Source organism: Trachypithecus francoisi, unplaced genomic scaffold (genome assembly GCF_009764315.1).
Source record: "Trachypithecus francoisi isolate TF-2019V2 unplaced genomic scaffold, Tfra_2.0 Lachesis_group13, whole genome shotgun sequence".
NCBI classification, from domain to species: domain Eukaryota; kingdom Metazoa; phylum Chordata; class Mammalia; order Primates; family Cercopithecidae; genus Trachypithecus; species Trachypithecus francoisi.
The window spans coordinates 37,553,928-37,571,946 of NW_022681458.1; the positions used below are offsets into that span (position 1 = coordinate 37,553,928).

At 40.5% G+C, this 18,019-nt stretch overlaps 1 protein-coding gene across 2 annotated transcripts in view; it reads right to left on the bottom strand.

The window, feature by feature from the left end:
* Positions 1-5,475: 5,475 nt before the first annotated feature.
* The window catches only part of CD28 (CD28 molecule), a 33,515-nt gene continuing 20,971 nt past the window's right edge, over positions 5,476-18,019 (bottom strand). For both annotated transcript variants that reach the window (XM_033230604.1, XM_033230603.1), the window contains exons 3-4: positions 15,800-15,924; positions 5,476-10,476 (exon numbers count right to left, since the gene is read on the bottom strand). In XM_033230604.1, the coding sequence (XP_033086495.1) occupies positions 10,348-10,476; positions 15,800-15,924 (254 nt within the window). In that variant the 3' untranslated portion in view covers positions 5,476-10,347. The remainder of the gene's footprint in view (positions 10,477-15,799; positions 15,925-18,019) is intronic.

Sequence of the window (18,019 nt, forward strand, 5' to 3'; positions counted from 1 at the left end):
ATTAGTAAACTTAACGGTTATAGAGAAGTATAGATTTATTCAAATAATCCTGATTGACAAATCTCAAACATAAAATATTTATATCTGTAGGACTTAGAAATGTGATAGTGGAGAAACCCAAAACAATGGTATTCATGATGGGAAGATAATTCTAGGAGAGTTATAATATGGAGTATAAAAACAATTACAGAAACGAGCTCTGAGGTTCTTTAGTCTGGCCCCCTCATGCACTGATAACTAGGAAATAAGAGTAGACTACATTAACTGAAGGGTTCTAGGTACATCCCCAAAACTAACCCCAAGCCCAGTGTCTTAGTCCATTTGCATTGCTATAAAGGAATACCTGAGACTGGGTAATTTATGACAAAAAGAGGTTTATTTGGAACATAGTTCTGCAGACTGTACAAGAAGTATAGCACTCTATTCTGCTTCTGTCACAGACTTCAGGAAGCTTCCAGTCATGGCAGAAGGGGGAGGGGGAGCTGGTGTGTAAAGATCACATGGCAGGAAGCGAGACAGAGAAAGAGAGAGTGAGAAAGGGAGAGAAATAGTCAGGGGAGAAGGGAGGCACTGAATAAGATGCCAGACTCTTTTTGACAACCAGATGTCCTGGAAACTAACAGCAAGAACTCACTGAATCCCATAAGAATGGCACCAAGTCATTCCTGAGGCATCCGCCCCCATGACCAAAACACCTCCCACTAGACCCCATCTCCAACACTGGGGATCAAATTTCAAAATGAGATTTGGAGAGGACAAATATCCAAGCTATATCACCTAGTATTCTTCAGGTCACAAAAACATTTTTTGTTTTTCTTCTAAGAGCCTAACTAGGACACGAACTAGGAAGTTTCTTCTCTCATTACTTCACAAAGACAAACCCACCCAATGTAAGTCAAGAAAAACCAACCAACTAAATTAAAGCATGCAGAGCTAAGATGAAGGAAAGACTAAAGAAGGGACCAAGGAGATACATTTTTGTGATATTTAGAACCATTCCATTTTGTGGGGAAAGGGCTAGTTTTATTTTGTTTTAACTACTACTCATCCTAGAAAATTCCTGCTTTGAGAATGGGGATATAGCTTCTATAAAGCTCAGTAACCAAGTGGCAGAAAGGCTAGCATTCTATCAGTGCCTCAATAGCCTATACATGAGGGCATTAGAGAAGGCGCCCTCTCTTCATTAAGCAGGTGCAGTGCTTGATAAGGGGAGCTTGACTAGATTTCAGCCCCCTCCATTCCCTTCACTAGGGGCCTTTGTGCAAGGCACACAATGCATAAATGTACGTAGTAGTACTATTTTCTGGAGTAGAAAAATCTTGGGATTTCCCAAAGCTGTTCACCCCAACTCGGAACTGAAACACCATGTGTAAAGTCAGGAGAATTCATTCTGCTGGAAGTTTTTTTCATTACTGACATCCTAGACTGTTGGCACAATAATCTTAATCATCCTACCCTTTAGAGGCAATTTCCTGATCTCGGCTGGACAGACCAGGCTAAATGCTCCCTTTGGCCCTATTTTTAAATTGCCCAGATGGTGTGAATGGGTGTATGGCTTAGCGTACCCCCATATGCTGGGCTGCTTCCAGGAACGATTTGTACCTTGGGTATAACAAGACCAGAGTGAGGAATAGGGGCAAGGGATGGTAAGGGTTAGGTCGGTGCCTTTCTGATCCGGGTAATACTGATTTCATCAGCTACTTGTGAAATGCTGAGCCTTAATGTAGATTCATGAGGGGTTACTCTTGGCCACCCACAAATGGCAGCCAAGTACAGATTGAGAAAATGAGATAGGTAGAAAGTAGGAGGCCAGTTCGGAGACAGCTGCTTCTGATCTCTTCTCTACCCACCCCGAGTTGGATTTGGGTATACTATGTAGGGAAGAATTAGCAGGGAAGTCAAGCCGGTTCACCACATCTGACACAGACCATTTTCTGCCCCCTCCCTTCTGTGCATAGAAGTTTGTTTCCTGGCCGGGCGCGGTGGCTCACGCCTGTAATCCCAGCACTTTGGGAGGCTGAGGCGGGCGGATCACGAGGTCAGGAGATCGAGACCATCCTGGCTAACACGGTGAAACCCCGTCTCTATTAAAAATACAGAAAATTTGCCGGGCGTGGTGGCAGGCGCCTGTAGTCCCAGCTACTTGGGAAGCTGAGGCAGGAGAATGGCGTGAACTCGAGAGGCAGAGCTTGCAGTAAGCCAAGATCGCAACAGTGCACTCCAGCCTGGGCAACAGAGCAAGACTCTTGTCTAAAAAAAAAAAAAAAAGAAAAGAGAAAGAAAAAGAAAAAAAAATTGTTTCCTTGGAGATTATAAGGATGTGATGCCTAGAAAAGAGGGAAAAGAGTAGAAAGGACTTGAGAAAAGAGTAACAACAGTTCCCAAGACGTTTAGGCTTTCATCAATAATATAGGCTGGGCACAGTGGCTCACGCCTGTAATCCCAGCACTTTGGGGGGCCGAAGTGGGCGGATCACTTGAGATCAGGAGTTTGAGACCAACCTGGCCAACATGGTGAAACCTCATCTCTACTAAAAAATAAAAATAAAAATAAAAAATAAAAGAATTAGCCGGGAGTGGTGGCATGTGCTTGTCGTCCCAGCTACTCAGGAGACTGAGGCATGAGAATCGCTTGAACCTGAGAGGCAGAGGATGCAGTGAGCTGAGATCATGCTACTGTATTCCAGCCTGGGTGACAGAGCAAGACTCTGCCAAAATTAATAATAATAATATAGAGAAGACTCTGTCATCCTGAAACAGCTTCTCATTTCCTTTGCTTATAACTTCCCATTTCTTCTACCTCAAATAGCTTTCCTTAGATGAAAGCTCTTCCTTCTTTTTTATTGATCCATGTCCTTCTTTCAAAAGAGATACTTGACTCTCATCACTCCCAAGAAGCCTTTACACACATTCAAACCGATTCCTTCTGGCCCTAAAAATGTAGAAGGTGTCTAGAACTCAAAAATAAGCTTATAGCTAAGGTTGCGGCTTAGATCTAAGTCAAGGATCAGCAAACCATAGCCCATAAGCTATGTCCAGCCCACCACCTGCCTTTGTACAGCCCATGAGCTAAAAATTGATCTTCCAAGTATAAATGGTTAGAGGAAAAAACCAAAAGAAAAGTAATATTGCATGACATGAAAATCACACGAACTTCACATATCAATATCCATAAATAAAGGTTTATTGGAATGCAGCCATGCTTATTTGTTTATATATTGTTTATGGCTGCTTTCACACTACAATGGCAAAACTGATTATAGGAGACAGTATAGTCACAAAGCCTAACATATTTACTATCTGGCCCTTAACAGAAAAAAATTTGCCAATTCCTGGTCTATGACGTTGAAAGAGTTAGAGATGTTAAATAGGAACATGTCAAACAAATCAATTTCAGGCAAACCAACAAAGGCTATCAAATAGCCACATTAAGATCTAAGTCCCAAAATCAAGACTAAGTGGTTACCCCTAGAGGCAGGATATATGGGACAGGAAAAGAAGAAAAAAACTGAAGTAATATACGAAGCAGACACTCTACACTTCAGAAGTGTGGAGGTAATATCTGTGCTGCTCAATGCCACATCCCTGTACCTAGCCTACATCTTAGTGCTGGGCAGGTGCCCATTAACTAGTTCTAGAATGAATGAAGTAGAAGAGAGGAAGGAGAAACATAAAGCAAATGAAACAAGCATTGCATAGGGTTGGGGATAAAAGAGGGTCCCCAACAAAAACCTAAAGTTTGTCTGCCCTATGTAATATGTCACAGGTTCTCAAAAGTTAGCAGAAACCCCCACTTGGGAAGCTAAGTGTGTGCCCAAGAGACTGAAGAAATGACTAAATAACTATGGTAACTACCCTGATGCCCATTCAAGGTCACCTTTTCTACCCCTTCCTCAGTCACCAGATGCAAATATATTTAGTGCAGAGACTAAATTCAGACATGGAGATTAGCAAGGGGAAGGAAATCAAATATAAAGCTCATGAAATAAACAGCACCACTTGTCACTGTTGATCTTTGATTAACTGGCTCTTCTTTCCGAAACAGGGCCTCCTTTTCTTCTTTTTCTCTCTCTTTGTTTTCAGGTGACACCCACACATATCCTTCAGTGTTGGCAGAGATGCTCACTCAGATAACAACTGGAGTTCATGCTGCACATTTTCATCTTCGTGTGTCATCATCACCATGTAAAACCACAACTATAGGAAAACAAAGCTGTTTGCTGCTCTTCTTCTCAACTGACATTTCCACCCAGCTCATGATTTGTTCTTTGGAGCCAGAAGAGAGTTTCAATCTATCATTGAGATAGCTCTGCCTGATGAAGTGAGAGTAAAATCCAGTCCACTCCCACCCAGAAATCCATTCACCTTTCTTCAACTTTTTGTCCCTTCAAATTCCCAGCATTCAAGGGTCTTTCACAGAGTTTCAACAGGCAAACCAGATAGGAAAATGAGCTTTGGGAAGCACACATTCTGGCCCTGAGAGTTGCACCAAGAATGAGGTCAGCTTGGAAGAGCTGATATATTCTTTGATCACCTCAAGCAATTGATCATCTCAAGCAATTTTCAAGTGTTGGGCCCAGTGTCAACACCCTGAAATGAACGAAAGTCACTCTGAGAAAGTGTGTGCCTTTCTGCTGTGGACAGTGGCCTTGGTTTCTAAGTGCTAGGATCCTGTGAATCTTCAAAGAGAAAGCACATATTTCTTCTGGGATGCCAAATCAGGGAAAGCCGAGAGGCCCCACCATTCACATGTGTTCTTGAAGGGGTGTGATCCCAGTTCACTGCAGCCTCAGCCTCCTAAGTAGCTGGGACTACAGGCCTGCACCATCACATCTGGCTAATTTTTTTTTTTTTTTTAAATAGAGACAGGGTCTCCCTATGTTGCTCAAGCTGGTCTTGAACTCCTAGACTCAAGTGATCCTCCTGCATTAGCCTCCCAAATTGCTGACATTACAGGCATGAGTGACCATGCCCAGCCTTAAACTTTCTTATGAGCACTACTGTCAAAAAGGCAAGAGTTAAGCTTCAGTTTAGGAAACACAAACAGACATTGGAAGCAAAGTTACCAGACAAGGTTCTGGTCTGCTTTCCAGACCATCCCATTTGCTGCTGCATAGTATGATGGTTAGGTCCCCATTAAAATGGATCCAGAAGTTTCTTTAATTTTTTCTCACCTATCCATTATCTCTGATCCCAACAAGATGGGAGAGAAGAAAGGGTATTGCTTTAAAAAGGAATCAATCTGTTTTATCATACTGGAGGGAAAAAGTGAATTCAGGGATGTGGACGATTACAATATTCACCCAGTTGAGTAGCTAGAATGTGGTGGGAGGTGTTAGGTGAAGCAAAGTTTGCATTTTATTTCGTTTTGAACTTGAGTTTCAAGGTACTAGAACCTTTTTACAGAAGTGGGTTACACTGTTTTTACTAGCACAGTAAAGGAGTGCTTATTGAGCAGATTCATTTAATAGTTGACTTTTTTTTTTTTTAACTCATCTTGATCCTTTCCAATTGATTTGATTTGTCTTATTGAACTATCCATGAGTAACCAGCTGAGATCAGTCTTTCTTGGAGTAGTAAGAGACATATAAGCTCATCTTTTTCAAGTTTAATTACCTTTATTAAGTTTAATAAGCTTCATTTCACCAAAGAAAAGAATCAGTTTAGAGATGAACTCATTTCACACCGATTTAATTGACTCTGAGTCACTTTCAGAGCAAAATTTCAACGAAGGAAACAGAAGGTGCTGCATGAATTATTAGACCAGCTCTTGTGTCTGTTGTTCAAGCACCTTTCCCTTCCCCTACCCACAAGATGATAGGTGTGTGTGTGTGCACGCTATTAGAGTGTTCAGCTATGATATGAGTATGACAGGTGAAGAAGTTGAAATTTTCTGTCCCCAGCATTTCCATTTGTGAGCACTTTTTGAATCAGAGTCAGAGAAGGCATTTATAGAATTTGTTGGGGGTAAAATCACCCCAGAAAAAAGAGCAGCAGGTCACTAGTGGGATGGGATTTTAACTACAAAGACAACATTTTCAGAAGTCTTAAACTAAAGACATGTTTAAGACATAACCAATACTCCATTAAGAGGGAATTTGGGGACTTCAATGGAAAATCAATTTACTCCTGACAGTGGCTTAGTTGGCATGAATTTTCTAACAGTATTGGTTTTCCTCACTGCACAAAAATTTCTAAAACATAAATGAACTTATACTCATCAGATTTTCTTTCACCAGATTTGGCTGTGTATATATTTTACCTCCTGTTTTTTTAATAAAATGAATTTTTGGACTTCTTAACAGGAAAGTAGAAAATAGAACTGGCTTTCTCCCTCTCAAAGTATGATTATAACATTTAGACTGACCGTTACATAAGGCCATGTAAAACTTATTCATTCAGTCAATAAATATTTATTATATACCAGGCACTGCTCTGGGCACTGGAGATACAGCAAGAAACAAAGCAAAGTTATTTGCCTCATGAAGCTTATAAACCATAAATAAATAAGAAAAATGTCTAATGTAAGAGATGGTAAAATGCTATGGAGAAAAATAAGCAAGGAAAGCAGACAGGGTATGGGGGAGTTTAACTAGGGGAGAAGATGACACTTGAGCAACGACCTGAAGGGTGACGAGGCAAGCCAGGTCATCTACAGAAGGACATTCCAGACAGAGTAAATAGGGCATGTAAAGGCCCTGAGGTAGGAACATGCCTGTGCTGGTTGAGTATTCCTGACACATTCCTATATGTCAGAAAGTATGCATGTATCTATAGGAAAGACTTCCTGAGCCTCAAATGGCCTTGCAGATAACACAGACTCCCTCACCCCAGGTCTGAGAGAATCTATGTCACTGTCTTTGACCTGGATTAGTAATAAGTCTATGCAATCAAGATCCTGGTTCTGGGTCCATTATTGGCACCATCTCTAATCTCCAGGATGTAGTTTGCTTTAGCACTTTGGGATCAGTGTCCAGGTCTGGTATAGTTCCCATCTGGCAGTGCAAATGGCTGGGATAAGGGATGAGACATCCATTTAACCACCAATATCGTCATTAAAATAGCCCTGAGGACTGGTGGCTCAGTTAGTTAACCTGAGGGACTGATGCGGTCAAGGCTGAAGTTGGATCTCTCTCAAATTTCTGAGCACTCACATGACACAGAACACACAGGTAAGCCTAACCTGACAGCTCAAAGAGATCAGCCATTGGTCTAATAAGAAATTGTGACTGAAGTCAAGCAAACAAACCAGAAATGTAACCCGCTTGAAGTGAAATTAGTATTTGAAACTCTAGCTTTTTCAAAAAAGGCTAAACTGGAGATTTACACAAGGATTTACCCCACACCTCTTTTAAATAGCAAGTTCTCTCCAGATTCATTGCCAAAGCGAAGCATATCTATTCTGAAAGCATATTTTTCTTAATACTATAAGACAAGATTAAAGTACAAATTTAAAGCAGACATATAGTAGTTTAGTAATTTTATCACTGAATATATAGAACATAATGTACACTTGGTCTCTTTAAATTGGCATGCTTAACCCAAATAGGTGAGCTCACAATCAAAAATTACAGGAGTACCATTAATTATAAGACTTTTACAATAATAGCAGCAAATGACATTGTTTTCTTCATAACTACCATATCTGAAACTATAAAAGCATTGCTCCAACCACTGTTTTTGAACCATTTCTTGGTTCATACTAATAGTGAAAACGGACTTCCCTATATAACATTTCTTCTTTGTTGCTGTGCAGAGTGAGTAAGAAACATCTCAAGTGTGATTCATCTTTAGTAGGCCTACTTTTCCAGTCAGAAAACAAAATCATTTATTACCATAGATCAAGTCTTTCCATTAAAAAAAATATATATTTATTTATTTGCCACTGCCATTTCAAAAAACTCTCCAGCTCTGTCATTTCAAATACAATCTGATAAGTTGGATAACTGTGTGCCCAAGAAGCTGGCAGTGGCATAGGTGCAGGGCAAATCCAACAGTTCTTCAGCACCCAAGTACTGCTGAGTTTGATCTTCTTGAGACTGATTAAATTCATGGAATGGAAGCCCATTTAAAAATCAACCAAAGTACAGTATTTTCTATCTGGAATCTCAAGATTCCTACTCCTCCCCTCCTCACATTAGAAAAAAAATTAAAATACCTCTTTCTACACATAAAAGTGGGAGGTGCCCTATATTTCATTACAAGATAAACTATTTCAAGAAACAGGAAAATGATGGAAGTTAAAAGGTCCTCATATTATAGCACCTCATCCCTACGTAGTGGGTTTAAATTTGTGTTACAATATTCCCCCCTTCTTAGGCTATTGCCCAGTTTAATTTTTATACATAATTTATCTATATGGCAATAATACCAATAGTTAAATATGTCAGGCATACTACTAAATGTCAGGGATAGGCAGAGACAAAGACAGACTTGGGACATGCCCTCATGGAGATTATACTATAGGAATATAGTGACCATTATCTCCATTTTATAGTTGAAGAACCATCATCTTAGGTGGATAGTGACTTGCCTGAGGCTATTCAACTACTAACAAGACTTGAACCAAGTCTATGTGCCTCTAAAACCTAAGCTCCTTCAACACCTGAATTAACTGAAGCATGAACAAATGGTGAGGGCTGCTGAAGGACCATTCTTCAAGGTCCCCAGGCATATTTTAGTTGACTCAAACTGTAGGCAGAAAAATATCCATGGTCATTTCAGAGTCAGGCCTTACCCAGTCCCTTAAGAACTTTGATGTTCTCTTAAAAGACATTCCAAAATACTTTCCCATGTGAATGGACCTCCAAGGTACAGGAGCAGCTGAGCCCAGAGTTTTGGAGTTCTGAGCCCTAAACCACATAAAGTCCCTGTAAAGGAGCTCTCACCAGGGCTCCTTCTGCCTGACACCTTCTGGAAGATTGTCACCTAATGCTGGCCACCTCCTCAGCACATGGCAAGAATTTCATCACTCCATTCTATTCATCTTCCTTCCGAAGAAGCTTCTTGGGATTCATCCTCATACTCTAATGAATGCTAACATCCCTTTTTCACAGTATTCTCACTTCTCCTATGGACACTCTTTCCACATCCTACTTTGGATCTCCACACCGACAATAAAGAGACCAACTGTGCAACCCTGAAACATATGAAACAGGAAAGCTCCTACCTGGTGTGATTGGAATGAACTGTTAAACAAATAATCCTTCATAGTACTCAAAAAAATTTTGTGGTTTTGTTGTTGTTGTTTGAGACAGAGTCTCACTCTGTCACCCAGGCTGGAGAGCTGTGGCACAATCTTGGCTCACTGCAACCTTCACCTCCCAGGTTCAAGTGATTCTCATGCCTCAGCCTCCTGGGTAGCTGGGACTATAGGTGCCTGCCACCAGGCCCAGCTGAATTTTGTATTTTTAGTACAGACAGGATTTCACCATCTTGACCACGCTGGTCCTGACCTCAAGTGATCTGCCCACCTTGGCCTCCCAAAGTGCTGGGATTACAAACATGAGCCACTGCACCAGGTCCCATAGTACTCAAATAATTTCGACATAAAGTGACCTTATTTCCTGACATATTCTTTCTTGGTGTGGGAGAACTATTTTATTCTTTTGAAAGTATATTGTGAACATTAACACTGAAGTCTCATGACAAGGAGTGAGGAAAGCAAGTTGGTTTACCTGATACTGCTTTGAGGGAATCTCTCATTTGGCCAAATCCCTCATTTGGTCAAAATGACTAAATATGATCAGAATTCATAAAAGACAATGTCTACATATTTCTAAACTAAAAGGAAAACAGCATTAAATAGGAACTAAGTGGCTCATTTCATGAGTGGGAGACAGTGTTTTAATGGTTTTTAAATATGTCTTCCTATCCCTCCCCCTACTCTAACTTACCCCATTTAACTCACTAACCAAAAGATTAAACACCCATTTAACCAAAAGGAATGATTTCCTAGCCTTTCTTCTGCAACTAAAATATCTGTCGATACCACACTTTGCTTGACTGAGATGTTCTGATGAGTGAGAAAATAAACAGGCTCCCAGAATCCACTCCCTTTTTGTTTTCTACCCTAACTTCTCAGTCAAGTCAATAAATACATGGTAAGTTGGAATGTGGGTCATGGCACTGTAAGACTTGGCCTGCCACAAGAAATGTCTTTTACTTCATTTCAGAGTCTCAAAATGATCTTGATATTTGGTCTAGTCGCTCGAGAAAAATTGGCATTGGTGGCCCAACGGGGGCCTGAGGTGGCCGGCTGGAGATGAGGCGGTCATTTCCTATCCAGAGCAGTGATATTGAGCAGATGGGGGCTGCCAGCCGGCTGGCTTCTGGATAGGCGTCCGTGTCAGGAGCGATAGGCTGCGAAGTCGCGTGGTGGGGCATAGGGCTGGTAATGCTTACGGGTGGGCCCGGGGCGGCGGGGAGTCATGTTCATGTAGTCGCTGTGCAGGAGCCTGCTCCTCTTACTCCTCATCTGCAGAAAAGAGAAGTGTCAGTATGGAGGGACAATGTCATGGAAGGAGTTCTAAGACTTTGGACACAACTATTGATATTATTAACTGTCAAATGACAGAGACACTAAAACACTAACCTTTTTTGAGCACCCTGGACTTCAGTAATGACTAATCACACCCAACTACTGACTCTTCACATTGAACTCGAAAAAATCTCAAAGAAAGTATTTTAGAGAAATGCATCCCTGTTACTCTCATACTAATCAACATATCCACTATTGATATGTAAATACACTTGAAGGCCCTTTCTCCTTTGACTAGGTTAAGCCTACTCACATTGGATCTTCTTACATTAGCATTTGCTTAACAAGCTGTTTTTCCATAATTAACCAAAGAGGACCTTCGGCTCCTCCAGAGTCTGGAATAATCACAAATTTGTAAAGATGGAGTCCAAACTAACGGCAATTTACAGTTCTAGACAACTAGTACATTCCTATTTCTTTATGGGTATGTATTTCTATAAAGACAATACTGTCATTCATCTCTCTTTCATAGGCTTGGTTCCCTCAGGATGAATTTCCACCAGAAGGTAGGGAAATAAGGGCAATCATTTTGCCCACCATGAATCTTAGGAAAATTTTTGACTAAGTGTTAGGAGCATCATTTCTGGATCAACGTGATAGTAAAATTTTACATTTCTTACAAATGACCCAGAAAACATCTAAAAACAGAAAGCCATCAGATTTCTGGATTCAGAATTCTCTATTATGGAAAACGTGCCTAGTTCCTGGCATACAGGCCGATACTTAAGTAGATAATGCTGTACATAAATGACATGATACCTAAATGAATAAATAAGTGAATGATTTCAGCCCTGGTTTTGTTTCCATACACTCCTGCCTGAGCACTTCACACCTTCCTTGTCAAAGGGGCATGAGTAAGTGCTAAGGAAAGGCTTGAAAAAACACTGACCTCCAGGTTACTAAACATAGCTAACATGTTTTAAGTTCTCACCTTCTTCAACTCTCAGCAGCATTCTATACTATTGATAACTCTCTTCTTTTTGTGATACTATTTCTCTTTGCATCTATGACATCCCAGTTTTTATCCTAACTGTCTTGTCACTCCTTCCCTGCCTCCTTTGCAAGCTCATCCTTCTCTAACCAGCTGTTAGAATTTTTCACTGCTTGGTCCTAGGCCTTCTTCTCTACTGTATCCTCTTTCCCTAGGCAATCTCATCCACATTCACAGCTTCACCTGCTCATCCAAATTTATATCTCTGGACTAAACCTCAAAGCCACTGTAAACTCAACATGTCTAAAATAAATTCAAGATTTCGCCAAAATGCTGGGTTTTTTTTACCAGTGTTTCTCATCTGAGTGAATGACACTACCATATGCACAGTTGCCCAAGACAGCCCTCCTAACCTCATCCTTGACACCTCAAGCTCCCTTAATCCCTGTCCCAGGGGACATTTAGTGAAGTCTAAAAACATTTTGGATCATCACAATGGGGAGGGACCCTACTGGCATCTACTAGGTAGAGGTCAGAGATGCTGCTAAACATCCTACAATGCACAAGGTAGCCCTCTGCAACGAAGAATTGTTTTGGTTCTACATCTTTTCTGTAAATGAAAGACTAGAGCTGTCTTGAGCACAGGATCACAGCAGGGCAGGGGTGAGACCAAGGAAATGTCTGTCCCCAGATGAGTGTAGAAAACAGCTGATAACCTGGGAAGCATTTTTAGTACTTACTCCAACCCTGCGGACTCCTTTTGCTAAACCTCCAAGTGTCAGCCTCTGCCTCTGGACATCCAAACCAAATCACAGCTGGTAGAGAGGCCACAGTAATAAAGGTGTCTTGATTCTCAGGTTCTTCACATTGCACGTAAAGATAATGAAAGGTCTGTTGCAATCAACTCCCATGCTTATCCTCAAGCGATTGTCAGATGGTGGACTGACTTACTATCACCCTAACTCTAAACACAGCTGTGGGATGAAAATGACAAATGCATGGCTGGGAACAAACACCATGAAGAACCTACAGCGCCCATGTTTATCAAGTATGTGTGCATATGTGTGCAGGAAGTACCTACCCTATGTGTCTATGTCATCTCCACCCCTTCAACAGTGAATGTCAGCTAATGGTATGTGATTTCTGGACCATTCCTCCTTTGCCCTTCTCCCCATGCCAGCCTTACTGCCTTGTTTCCTGGGAACAGCAGCAACACACAGGGCATACGCAAGGTAATCTACTTAAGTACCTGGTCTTTAAGAATCTACTGGATTATTATACAAAGCAGACACTACCTGTACACACACTATCTACCTTCCTCACATTGTGATCTGCAGTGGGGAACATAATGTTTTCTTAAAAGATTTCTTTAGACTAGGAAAACAGACAGCTTTACCAGCACAGCTGTGTGAATGGAGAATTGAAAGACAGTGACAGGTGCTGGCCTGTGACGCTTGACCGAAGGGAGCTCTTTATTTACTCAAATGTCAACATCAGGTCAAGAACTGAGATAGAATCTGCAGCTGCTCCCAGAAACCCGCTCAGCCTAGAAACCCACTCAACCCAGAACTGCCTACAGTAGCATATCATAGGCCCTCAGGAAGTTCCGGAAAACAGCAACTTACGTCAAGGCACACTGCAGACCAGCCAAAAATAGGATCTCAGAAAATCACCCAGGAAATAGCTAAACTCCAGGGATCCATAATGGCCTAGATGCCCAGCTCAGCAAGGTACTTGTTGCTTAAACAGCAACAGCAGGAAAAGATGAGCCCAGAGTAAAAATACTATATTATTCTACGAAATATAGATAAACTTGTATTTATACTCTTTTGGTAAGAGAATACAAAGACCCAGGTTTGAGATGCAGATAAGTGGTAGTTTTTATTGGGTAACTGAATTGACTACAAGAGGCCACAAATGACAGGCCTGCCCAATTCACAGGGAGTCTGTAAGACAAAGTAAAACAAAAATAAAATTTTTTAAAACAAAGCAAGATGAATCTCACTAGGAATTAGTAGTGCTGCCAAGGAAAAACCCAGCATGTCTGTGATGTGTCTGAGTCGAAAGTGAACAGTTTAAATTCATTGAAAGTGAGAAACTGTTTTTGTCCCTTTGGGTGACTCAAGTCACTCAGCAAATTGATGTCTCATTATAGTAACTGACATTCTAATGCATATTTATAATAAGTTTTCAATAATGAGCAGTGTCCTCTGCCACTGAAGGTTAAAGTAGTTCCCAAAACTACTTTCTGCAGAGCTAGTAAATTACTTTGACCTAGGTCAGCATATCACAGGGGAATGCCTTTCCTGGAGGGGTACCCAAAGGGCCACTGCACCTGGCCTTTAAGTTAGAAAGTTGAGATTCCCAATGAGAGGATTGAAAAGCCATATGGTAGGCATAAAAGCCAATGTCCAGAGATTAAGAAGAAACAAGAGCTAAGAATTCTAAAAACTCTAAAATCATCAGCAAACACCACAGAGGATCAAAGCTAGAAGTTAAGTTGGATGAAGACACCAAGATCTGGAAAGATGAAAGTAGTCAACTAACATCAGAGGCAGAATTCAGGCAATACTTTACAATACCAAAGCCCCACCTTCAGGGTTGGGCAACTTGCAGAAGGCAAGCCAGGCAAATTCTTAAGATGATACCTAGTATAAAGAATTTCCAAGAACAAGCGACCACTTTCTTTCCTACCCTGCAGCAAGTACAGAGTAAGCAACAGGCAACCTGACAAATGTCCATCTGAGCCCTAGGGTCTTCTGAACTGCAAGGAGCATATGGGGAACAATTGAAAGGTAAGCTTCGGCAATAGGCCAAGAAAAGTCTAAAAGAATCTGAGACTGGATAATAGGAAGGCATGACTGTGGATCCAGGTCTGTACCTGCAGTCATCAAGCTGATAGTAAACAGAATGACTTCACATGATAAGGCTTTCAGAAATTACTGACTCATCTACGAATTAGGTAAATATATGGATTATGCCTTAAAGATGAGTATCATACTTCAGGCAGACTCATTTAAATCCTTAATTTGACCTCTCTGGAGGTTATCAATTCATCAATTCAATAAGCATTCATTAAGCACCAAATGTACTTAATATCAAATGGAGAATATCAAGATAAATAGTCTTTTGGAGACTATCTAGAGAAATAGTCTTTTATCGGCCGGGCGCGGTGGCTCAAGCCTGTAATCCCAGCACTTTGGGAGGCCGAGACGGGCAGATCACGAGGTCAGGAGATCGAGACCATCCTGGCTAACACGGTGAAACCCCGTCTCTACTAAAAAAATACAAAAAAACTAGCCGGGCAATGTGGCGGGCGCCTGTAGTCCCAGTTACTCCGGAGGCTGAGGCAGGAGAATGGCATAAACCCGGGAGGCGGAGCTTGCAGTGAGTTGAGATCCGGCCACGGCACTCCAGCCTGGGCGACAGAGCGAGACTCCGTCTCAAAAAAAAAAAAAAATAGTCTTTTATCTTTGAAGAGAATACATTTCTCATTGAAGAAATGACTCATCCATGCATGTAACTTCTAGAAAAAAATTCAAAGACAACATGGAGTAAATATATTCTGTACCATAACTGTGTACCTAAGAAGTTTCTGAGTAAGAACAAGTGTCACTCAGGGGTACGTTCTTAACTGTAAACGCGTTCATCAAAATGTGTTCAAACCCAGGCCAAAAATTCAATGTTGAGAAAGGTAAAGAAAAATACACCACATTTATTATGTAAACATTTGCAAAAGTTGGTACTTCAGTGATGAGAGCTCAGAAAATTCTAACTCCCATTATAGTTTCATAATGACAGCACCATACTTGGCCTCACACAATTCAACTGCTTCAGAGGAGAAAAAAATATGACTCAGATAAACAGATCTAGTTTCTTTGCTAGGTTTGAATACACAATTTCAGTAGCCAAGTTTCTCATGATTTTTGATCAAGCCAACATTGTCCATTGGCTTCAGTTGCCTAGCTTCCCAAGTTGCCTAGGTGTTTATACATATATACGCATTAAAACTGTTTTATGTGTCGTAATTATATTGCAAAATGGAGAGAAAAAAGGCAACTGCTCCTAATCCCTTCACCCTAATTTGCCCATTTAGCTTCTTATTTTGCCTCACCACCTACTCAATGCCTTCTGGGAAATCTAACTCATATCAGATTTTTATCTCAGATACAGTAGAACGGGCTAAAAGAGAACCTACTCGAGCATGGGGAAAAGAAAATCATCATCATATATTAAACAGAAAATAAACCACATAGGCAAAATTCTTGAATGTGTTCAGATTGCATGTGCAGTGGAAAAGTTACATAAAAGCAGTGCTGCTTCTCTTACCCAGAAAATACTAAAGGCCACTGTTACTAGCAAGCTATAGCAAGCCAGGACTCCACCAACCACCACCAGTGCCCAAAAGGGCTTAGAAGGTCCAGGAAATAGGGGGCTTGGACAAAGGTGTTTCCCTGAAAAACAAAATACAGTGGATTAAATTATATAGGAATAGCAATTGAGTACATTTCCTTCCGTGTGAACATCAGAGAAAAATGTGAAAGAAATAAAAATATTAAACATATTACTAGCTTAGAGTGAATAGATTTCCTGTTTGAGACTTACCCAACCCCACCACTGACCATGACCTGGTCAGTTTTCATGACTACAGTTGAAAGCCATTACATTAGGACGGTACACTGGTAGACTTGTATTCACTTGACTTTGTGGATTCTACTGTGTGATTCAAAATGGTGACTTCCAATGGCCTTAACCTACTTTACCCCTTTCTCCCATCAGAAGATAGTTAATCTAGACCCTAAACTGCATCCTTGGAATAAGTTAAATAATATACATGTTTTCAAGCCTTAAGAAAATCATCAGCCTAATATGGCAGTCAGAACATTGGACTGCTAATCAAGAGAATAAATTTCTAGCTCCAACCCTGCCTAATAGATTATATGATGATGAACAAGTCGCTTTATATCTTTAGGAATCAAAAGGGGATGAGAAGGAACCTATAGAATTCTATTCAAAATTAGAGAAAATTAGAACTAGAAAGCATACCAAAAATCCTCTAGTCCATTGATTTTCAATCCTAGCTGCACATTATCTGAGGAAATTTGAAAATATAATGATGCTCAGCACCCCTTCCTCAACCCATATCAATTACATCAGAATCTCAGGGCTGGAACTAGGCATTGGTATTTCTTTTAAAATCTACTCAGATTTATAATATACAGACAGGACTGAAAATTACTAAGTACAGGAGCATTGGTGTCCTTCTCAGTTCTACTATAAATGATATGTGTATGTGTATGTATACATATATATTAAATACTATCCTAAAGTAGTATATCATTCATATAGGAAAAAATATTTCACTTTTAACTATAAGCAACATAGCATAATTTTTAAACCTTTGACTTGATACAAGTGAAACATTCTGTTTGGACATTATAGATACTAGAAATCTAAATGGGACTCAGCAAACAAAATATTCACACATTAATTTTCTCTATTTTGCCAGAACACAAAATCTAATCTGCCACATTAACGATTCTTTCCTTATTTAGTATCCTATTTTTCATCAGCATGGTTCTGTTCCAGCATAGAAGAAAAACCATTTATTGGCATTATGCTAGGATTCAATACAAAACTGAACATATACATTTCTTATTATCATTCCACAAAAAGGAAAACCTATGATATATCCACAAAGTATACCAAAAAATCAAATTTTACTTGCTGCTACCAATAAACTGTATTCTTCTGGGTTGAGGAATCATGATTTTTTTCCCTAACATTTAGGCAGAATATAACACCAACAAAAGCTCAGCAGACTTATTTTCACTAATTCACAAATACCGCTTAATAGTTGTACTGAGTTTTTGACTATGAAAAAGTTAGGTGACTTATCCAAGATCGCAGAGTTGATTAATAGCAAATTTTATGTCCCCTGGTTTCTAGTTCAGCATTCTTTGTATATTTTAGAAAATGGAAAGGTACAGGCTGGGCGCGGTGGCTCACGCCTCTTATCCCAGCACTTTGGGAGGCCGAGGAGGGCGGCTGACGATGTCAGGAGATGGAGACCATCCTTGCTAACATGGTGAAACCCCATCTCTACTAAAAATACAAAAAATTAGCCGGGCATGGTGACGGGCTCCTGTAGTCCCAGCTATTTGGGAGGCTGAGGCAGGAGAATGGCATGAACCCGGGAGGCGGAGCTTACAGTGAACCAAGATCCTGCACTCCAGCCTGGGTGACAGAGTGAGAGTCCGTCTCAAAAAAAGAAGAAAGAAAAAGAAAAAGAAAAGAAAGAAAAAAAAACAAAGAAAATGGAAGGGTACTTTTACAGAGGAAGATTATGGAGCACAAAAAAAGAATTAATTAGAAATAGAACTAAGTCTTCCTGAGTCTTAACCCATTAGACCCAGTTGTTACTTGAGGGCACCTGGGCTTACATTTTAATGGTAACCTCTTTTCTGTCATGATCCACTCAAATGGAGAAAAATGATCTATTCCCACATGCGGTAACTTCATCACTTACTCTCTCACTCAATGTCAGCA